The 9,392-nt window shown below is 40.1% G+C and overlaps 1 protein-coding gene across 1 annotated transcript; it reads left to right on the top strand.

Annotated features, from left to right (window-relative positions):
• The first annotated feature begins 976 nt into the window (after positions 1-976).
• On the top strand, positions 977-2,346 carry LOC108322161 (uncharacterized). Its single transcript, XM_017554154.2, has one exon. It carries the CDS (start codon positions 1,070-1,072, stop codon positions 2,018-2,020), a length of 951 nt encoding a protein of 316 aa, XP_017409643.2. The 5' UTR covers positions 977-1,069; the 3' UTR covers positions 2,021-2,346.
• The last annotated feature ends 7,046 nt before the right edge of the window (positions 2,347-9,392 follow it).

Below are 9,392 nucleotides of genomic sequence, written 5' to 3'. Positions count from 1 at the left end.
ATATTTGAATTATTTTATATAATCATATTATAATTAAGTATATAAGTATTTTATTTAAATATTTAGTTAGTATTATTATTATTATAGAATACAATATTTTATCATTTGAAAGGAGTTGTTAGATAATTATTAAAAAAAAAGGTTGTGAGCATTTTGTTTTCAACATTTATAAGGAATTGCTAAGCAAAACACGTAATTCCTTTTCATGCTGAAAAGGATCCTTCCTTTAACAATTAAGGGGTAACGGATCTGCCACCGTCACAAAAGTATTGTTTATTCCATTTTTCTTAACTACGCTGAAAAGGTGGAGTTTCATGAATTTCACGGCATGCCAGCACGAGGGAAACAATACTTCAAGCTGCTGCTGCTAGAAAACTTTTTTTTTTCTAACAACATTTTAAGAATTATAATATTCATTAAACACTCCTAAGACAACATTTTATTAGCTAACTTTTTTTTTATATTTCTTCTTTATCGTAATTAGCATCTAAAATCTATTGAATAAATAAAGACAATTTCTGATATTTGAACTCAGGAGCTTAAAGAATTATTTGGTAGTCAATGGCGTTACTTGCATCGTAATCAAGTATGGCGTGAATGATGCCGAAGCCACCTTTGTTCATGCAAATACGCCTAATTACGAAAAGTTGACCAAACCACTTTACCAAGCAAACCACATTCCACAACTCCACGCGCCCAACGTTCAGGCCCAACTCCACCATCGCAACACATCTTCAATCTAATTAATATTTCAACGTGCTCAATACTACCCATAAAAAAAAAAATCCTTACTATTCTAACCATCCTCTAACCAAAGTTTAAGTATGTTTTAAAGTTTAAGAATTAATTTAAAAGTAAAGATAATTATTAAAACTCGTTTTTCTATTTGCTTCAATAAACAAAAAAAAAGTGTGATGGATTTGAGTTACTCAAGATTTACTTTAGAAGAGGAGAAGTCAAAAGGGAAATCGTAGTAGCACGAAAATGTTCTCCCATGCGTTGCATCTAAGAAACTCCCTACACTACAAATGGCATTCCCTAAAGAAAATGCTAAACTTCACTTTCTTTTATGAAGCTTGAAAACACAATGGGTTCCAAGTCCTCAAAGCCCAACCGTGGGCGATTCGTCTGCTCTTGTTTCACGGTCATCTTCTTCCTCTGCTTGTTCGCAGCAATTAACGAAGTTCGATTCAGTAGCTTACCGAAGTTGGGTCGATGTGCTCTCTCAAACGAAACTGCACCCACAGGAAACCAATCAGAAGACCTTAGAATCCTGATCTCCGTTCTGACCCTCCCCGACCAGTACCTACGACGACACTTCCTGCGCCTCGTGTACGGCACGCAAACCTGGGAGGGAGCGAAAGTGGATGTGAAGTTCGTGTTCTGCAATCTCACAAAAGAGGACCAGAAAGTGATGGTGGCGATGGAGATCATGCTTCACGACGACATCATCATCCTGAACTGCACCGAGAACATGAACAGGGGCAAAACGTCGACGTTCTTCACAAGCCTGCCGGAGATGTTCAACGACACAAGCGGTGTGGGGCCCTACCCTCCCTACCACTACGTGATGAAAGCGGATGATGACACGTACGTGAGAATTCACAGTCTGGTGCGGTCATTGAGGCCGTTGCCGAGGGAGGATTTATACTATGGGTTCGTCATACCCTGTGGTAGCATGGACCCCTTCAAACACTACATGTCTGGGATGGGGTTTGTGGTGTCCTGGGACATCGTGGAGTGGATCCATGGCTCTGATATTCCGAAGAAACACGTGGAGGGCCCAGAGGATAAGGTGTTCGGAGATTGGATGCGATGGGGTCGCCGTGGAAAAAATAGGTACAATGCTAAGTGGTCTATGTACAACTACCCTGATCCAGCCTCCGTGTGTAGTCACGAGCTTTGGAACGACACTATTGCAGTTCATTTGTTGAAGAATCAAGAGAAGTGGATTCGGACTCTCTCCTTTTTCAACCACACCCATTCTTTGAAGCCGTCCAAGTTATATCATATACCTTAGTTTAGTGATCTTCGTTCTCAACATTTCGTTATTTTATTTTTTATATATATATATATTATGATAGTAATAATTAATGTTACAATATCTGATTTCATTTTTGGGGTCTTTATAAGCCATGTGGTGTTTTGTTGAAAAACAGAATAGAGGGAACGTTATTAACTTGCAAGGTGCGATTTTTTCTTGATTTGTTGTTTCTACATGCAATTTTGAACGTTCCTGGTCTATGATTGTTGTGCAACAGAGGGTGGTGGGTGAATTTGAGTTTTGAAGGATATTGTAATGGACCTAACAAGAGAAAGAAGTCAATTCAAATGGGGAAACAGAGTCGGTGAAGCCGATTGATTCGACTGCATCCATGCTTCTCTAACAATTCTAATGTCTACACTTGTGCTCCCTATTTCCTAACTATTACATTGATTAAAAAAGGCTCGTCCGAGTGTTGGACTTACTGTTGTCCAGTTAAAATTACCTTATTTTTCTATCATTTTCGTTATAATTATTGCTATCCCTATTAATAAGTTTTATTTATAGTTTTGGTGAAAAAATTTGTCCATCACATTTATTATTAATTACGGTTAAATATACATTTTCCTACTATATCTACATAGATATCATACTAAATCACATGACCAATCATTCAAGTTTAGCCATCATAATTAAATCAGTTAATTATATAATTAATCTAAATATATCAATAATCAAATTTAAAGAAATTTGAGTCGTGATTAAGTCCATATAGATAAAACTATAAATATAAATCAAATTGTTAATTTGAATTGATTTTAATATCGCAACACATTTAATATATTTAATGGATTGGTTGAATAACAGTTCATCCTAACACAAATAGGTTAGTATTGAAACAAACAATAAAAAAAGTGTTTAAGTAGACATTCAACCTTATATTTGAAACATCTGATATAAAAGTTGAAGAAAAAAAAACAACAAATATATGTAATAAGTTATATCATTATTAATTTTACTATCACTCCTATAATTATTAAAAATACGTCACTAATCCTATTAATATTTTTACTATTCACACACTATCGTAATTCTTTTTACTTTGTAGAGTTATTATGAATTTGTTAAAATAAAACTTTCTAAGAAGATGAAAAAAAAAAGTATGTTGGTTATTGTCTATTAATACTTCATTTATTTATTTATTTTTGTTAACTGTGATTTCTACTTTGACTTAATTATTTAACTAAATATCGGACACAAGACTTATTATATCATATATTGATTATTTTTATATCATAATTATAAGCTATATAAAAAATATTGTTTTTCCACAAAAAAAACGTTACAAATGTTAAACTTATATAAGAAATTTGTATAGACTCAACAAAGTAAATTCACTAAAACCACAGTCAAAACACTTATTTATATTTTTTTTTTAGATTTTTTAATCTCGTCTTTTATCTTCATTATCAAGTTTTCATAAATCTTTAATATTTCAACTCCAATTTGTAAGAGGAAATAAATGTCAGAAGACATTTTAACATTCAAATAAGTGATGATCAGTTATAACATTCAAATTTTAAATTTATAATAAATAAAATTATTTATTTTCTTATCTTAAATTTATATTTATAGATTTTAAGATGAATTTGAGATTAACACGTTCTAATCATAATTCAATACTTAGTAAATATGATTTACTGAAAATTTGATTATTAATGACAATTAAAGTTTTTTTAAAGTTTATGATCATTCGATCACTCCTAAAATACGATTGATTGGTCGTCGCAGCATGTTATAAGAGACATATACTCCTCATCCGTTATTCAAGTAACCTACTCGTTATCTCCCTCTTCATTTGTCCGTTGTTTTTCTCCACAAATTAAAATAACAAAGGATGTTATATTAAGTAATTTAAAAAAGAATGATTAAAAATTTTAATTCATCAAAAAATTATTTTTACTTCAAAAATTAATTTAAACTTACTTTTTTTTGGTTATGTCAATTGTTAGTTTCATTAGATTAGATTATAATACCAGTACCTGTGTTTGTGGGTGTCTCTTCTATTTCTGCCTTGGTTACCTTTTCCCTCGTTCATTCTGGGACGTTTTATTTTATTTTACGTTTGCCTCTTCTCGATCATATAAATATAGCATTTAAAATAAAAATAAAATATATTATAAAACAAATAAAAAAACACGTGTAAATGAAATAAAAACATTCACGTGTCTACCTCTATTTTCTCCTCCAGGTTTATTGGGGGTTTATATAGGAAAAAAATTGAATAAAAAAATAGTTAAATATAATTAAAGAAACAAGAGAAACAAAAATATATAAAAAAATACGTGGAAAGTTACTTATAATCGTCACGATTCACATCCCCTTTATCAAAATCTTTCTCTAAACACGCTTACTTATATCTGAACAAATTCACTTCTCATTTTCATTGCTCGTATTTTCTCTCATTTATCTCTTTTCAAGCACAAAAGAACTAGAATCATACAACAAAGTAAAACAACACGATATATAGTTTTAATCATTACTAAAACGCAGATTATCCAAATCCTAAATGCATATTTGGATACACGTAATATTCACAACACACAAGTTTCAAAATTTCGTTATGAGAAAAATTACCACTGTAAAAATCTTTTACAAAATCTGCTTGATATTCTAGTTTTACGCAAACTAAACTTAAATTGTTTTTTAAAATTTGTAAATAAATCCAAATTTAATTACAGAAAACCTTTAATTTCCACTCTTTAATCTAAACAATGACTAAAAGAAACATTTGGCAGAAGATTTTTTTTTTTATATTAATATCCAACAGTTATTAATCTTACGTTGAAATTTGTTATGTAGTAAGATACTCATTAAAATATCTTAAATATCTTAAACGGTTAAGATATTTATCAAGCCACTAACCACATTTTTAGGTAAGGTGGTTATTTTTATTTTGTTTATAAATACAATGACAAGACCAGAGTCCATGTACGTTATCTTTATGTCTATTTATGTCTAGAGACCCTAAATAATATTTCAGAGCAGTAATCACTCTCTTGAGAGCTGAGGTTCCATGACTCACATCTGACTTGAGCGTCGGAGTATCTTTGCATGTACCTCCCCCTCCTTTGGCGAATATGAACAACAACAATTGGAGAAGAGCAAGCGTCCCAGACAGCCAGGAGCAACAAAGACACACCGGACAACATTCACACCGAAACATTTTGGCGCCCACCGTGGGGCCGAGTGCCAACCCAAAGAAGCCGCAAGAAGAGCACTCAGCCTCAATGAATCACTTCCTCGGATAGAGCTACTCCATCAAATCGCTGCATCGCCACCAAGATTCTCCTCCGCGAGCCGTGACGCCACTGTCATTACCAGATCGAATGACGCCTCCAGCGGGTTTCTCTCCTTCTTCCCCCGTGAGCCATTAATGCCAGTAGACATCAGCGAAATCACACCCCCAAATCGGGTCCACCCATCAGCCTCCGCCGCGCCACCAGCCGCTGCTGTCACAGGAGCACCATTAGGTCACCTCCATCGTCTCCATGATTGCACAATCCGCAAATCAAAAAACCCTAAATTCCTAAATCACCTCCCAAACACTATCACGCTGATCCCACGACGGTGGTGGAGACCACGAAACTCCTATCCACGGTGTATCTCAACAAGAACAACCCACACCAGCACCTTCAACACCTGTTTCTTCGTTCTCTTTCTCTTCACGCTTTTTTGATTGTGCTGTCGATGTTTGCCATATTCAAGTACTGAATCTCGCTTATCTGACGAATTTGTGACCAAAACCTTGGGGGGCATCCGCCACCACGCCAGTACAGTCACAAGGTCACAACCGAGTCTGCGATTCTGCCAGGAGCTCAGTTCCAGTCACATGAGCAGACTCGCCGTTTGCGCGGAAGATTCCCACCCGAAAGATCCCCAAACAAATCGCAGACCCATTCTCCACGTCTTCCGCAACACTCGCGCCATCCACGCGTCGTTCGGTTCTGCCTCCACGTCATCCAACCCAGTTTCTATTCCCCAAACTCCAAACAGCCGGCGTTCGGCCTCGACCCTCGGATTCGAACGCTCGACGGTCAGGGTGTACGAGCGTCCAAACACCCGGGCGTTCGGCCTCGCCTTAGAATTCGAACGCTCGACAATCACTGTGTGCGAGCGTCCTTGCTGTCAGACGTTCGGCCTCGAAGATGTTCGACCATACTTCAACAAGAGCGCTCGTCAACCCATGTCAACGAGCGTCCAAATATCGCTCGTCAACCCATGTCAACGAGCGCTCGTCAAACCGATGTCATCGAGCGTTCAAATACCGCTCGTCAATCCATTTCAACGAGCGCTCGTCAACCCATGTCATCGAGCGTTCAAATACCGCTCGTCAATCCATTTCAACGAGCGCTCGTCAAACCCGGGCGTTCGGCCTCGCCTTAGAATTCGAACGCTTGACAATCACTGTGTGCGAGCGTCCTTGCTGTCGGACGTTCAACCTCGAAGATATTCGACCATACTTCAACATGAGCGCTCGTCAACCCATGTCAACGAGCGTGCAAATATCGCTCGTCAATCCATTTCCACGAGCGCTCGTCAAACCGATGTCATCGAGCGTTCAAATACCGCTCGTCAATCCATTTCAACAAGCGCTCGTCAAACCGATGTCATCGAGCGTTCAAATACCGCTCGTCAATCCATTTCAACGAGCGCTCGTCAAACCCGGGCGTTCGGCCTCGCCTTAGAATTCGAACGCTCGACAATCACTGCGTGCGAGCGTCCTTGCTGTCGGACGTTCGACCTCGAAGATATTCGACCATACTTCAACACGAGCGCTCGTCAACCCATGTCAACGAGCGTCCAAATATCGCTCGTCAATCTATTTCAACGAGCGCTCGTCAAACCCATGTCAACGAGCGTTCAAACAATGCTCGACAATCCCTTGGTACGAGCGTCCAAGCTGTTGGCCGTTCGGCCTCAAAGGTTTTCGCCCTTTCGGTTTCGAGGACGCTCGACATTCAACGGCTACACACACTCCTCGACGTATGTCACGTTCGTTCTCTCGGCCTCAACATTCGGCCATCCGTGGCCTCAACAATTCGATCACCAGTCTCAATAACGTTCGGCCATCTTTGGCCTCGACCGTTCGACCATCCGTCTCATCGACGTTCGGCAACTTGGCATGGACCGTACGGCCTTTCTTATAAACGTTCGGCCTTTCGGCTTCGAGGATGCTCGACAATTCACGGCTACGAGCGCTTCAACCTTCGGCCACTCGACGCCAACGACGTTCGTTCTCTTGGGGCAAATCGTTCGGCCATTAGATCTCACGGACGTTCGGCTTAAAGCGTTCGTCGCTTCGCCCAACATCGATGCCAAACAGTCGGCCGTTCGGCCTCATCCTTCGGATTCGAAGCGCCCAACACTCACTCTCCCTGACGTTCGGCCAACCCGCCTCAACGGTTCGACTTTCCGTGGCCTACAGCGTCCATCATTCTTCCCCATTGTCGTTCGCCACTTTCAAGGTCGACCATACTTCAACACGAACGGTCCAGCACTCGGCCTAACTCTTGTTCGACCTCCTGACGTTCGGCATCTTGGCTTCAACCGTTCGGCCAATCGCTTCATTAACGTTCGGCAATTCACGCAGGAAGCGTTCGGTCATTCGGACTCACTGGCGTTCGGTCAATCGATCTCCTTGACGTACGACCCCAAGCGTCCAGCATTCAGCCTAATGGACGTTCGGCCACCAGGTTTGCAACTTGACCAAACGGTCTACCTATATGCTTAATATTATTTCTTACAGTGCAGATAAGCATATCTTGTACATAAAAGCGGACACCTGAAAGCTGTTCATCCTGAAGCACTCCTAGACCCGGTAGATGTTCGCCCTAGAACACCCAGGTGCATTGAATAAAGGGATACCCTCCCGCTGGTAGATGTTCGCCCTAGAACACCCAGGTGCATTGAACAAAGGGACACACTCCCGCTGGTAGATGTTCGCCCTAGAACACCCAGGCCATCAAACCTAGGGGACCATCCTCTAGCCTAGCTTATGTTCGCCCAAGAACATAAAATTTTCAAAGATTTTGTCGCTCGACCATCAATGACAACGAACGTTCACACAGTCAGTCGTTCGGCCTTAACGCTCGACAGTCAAATGTCAACGAACGCTCACAAAGTCGGTCGTTCGGCCTCAGCGCCCAACCATCAATGTCAACGAGCGTCCACACATCGCTCAACAATTCATTTCAACGAGCGTTCAAGAACTACTCGTCACTCCATGTCAACGAGCGTCCGAACATCGCTCGACCATCCATTTCAACGAGCGTTCAAGAACCACTCGTCACTCCATGTCAACGAGCGTCCGAACATCGCTCGACCATCCATTTCAACGAGCGTTCAAGAACCGTTCATCAATCCATGTCAACGAGCGTCCAAACGTCGCTCGACGATCCATTTCAACGAGCGTTACAAAACCGCTCGTCAATTCATGTCAACGAGCGTTCAACCACCGCTCGTCAATTCACATCAACGAGCGTTCGAAAACGAGCGTTCAGACGTCGCTCGACGATCCATTTCAACGAGCGTTACAAAACCGCTCGTCAATTCATGTAAACGAGCATTAAACTACCGCTCGTCAATTCACATCAACGAGCGTTCGAAAACGAGCGCTCAGACACCGCTCGACAATCCATGTTTTCGAGCGTTCAGGAAGTTGCTCGTTCGGCCTCAAATTTGTTCGACCTTTTGGTTTCAACCACTCAGCCTCACATGCCACTCGGCGCCACTCAACCACTCGGTCATCCTTGTTTTAAAACGTTCAATCCACACATGAGCAGTAACCAGGAACACGTTCTCTAATACAGCGAAGACAGCCTCCCTCAAACTCATAAGTCCTATAGTTACCACGTCCATAAAACGGAACGGTTAACTCGGACTTGGGAGGCATGTTATGTAGTAAGATACTCATTAAAATATCTTAAATATCTTAAACGGTTAAGATATTTATCAAGCCACTAACCACATTTTTAGGTAAGGTGGTTATTTTTATTTTGTTTATAAATACAATGACAAGACCAGAGTCCAGGTACGTTCTCTTTATGTCTATTTATGTCTAGAGACCCTAAATAATATTTCAGAGCAGTAATCACTCTCTTGAGAGCTGAGGTTCCATGACTCACATCTGACTTGAGCGTCGAAGTATCTTTGCATGTACCTCCCCCTCCTTTGGCGAATATGAACAACAACAATTGGAGAAGAGCAAGCGTCCCAGACAGCCAGGAGCAACAAAGACACACCGGACAACATTCACACCGAAACAAAATTCATAAAAACCACTAAACCATATTTAGTTGGTCATAATCAAAATATTTACATAAGTTTTTGAAAAAATCACAAGTAT

The sequence above is a fragment of the Vigna angularis genome, chromosome 1 (genome assembly GCF_016808095.1).
Source record: "Vigna angularis cultivar LongXiaoDou No.4 chromosome 1, ASM1680809v1, whole genome shotgun sequence".
Taxonomy (NCBI): domain Eukaryota; kingdom Viridiplantae; phylum Streptophyta; class Magnoliopsida; order Fabales; family Fabaceae; genus Vigna; species Vigna angularis.
Note: the sequence above shows the minus strand (reverse complement) of the source record. Positions and strands in the feature narration are given on the sequence as shown.

Bases quoted from the DNA above. Each gene is read 5' to 3' on its own strand.
- LOC108322161 (XM_017554154.2), top strand. From the start codon at position 1,070: ATGAAGCTTGAAAACACAATGGGTTCCAAGTCCTCAAAGCCCAACCGT.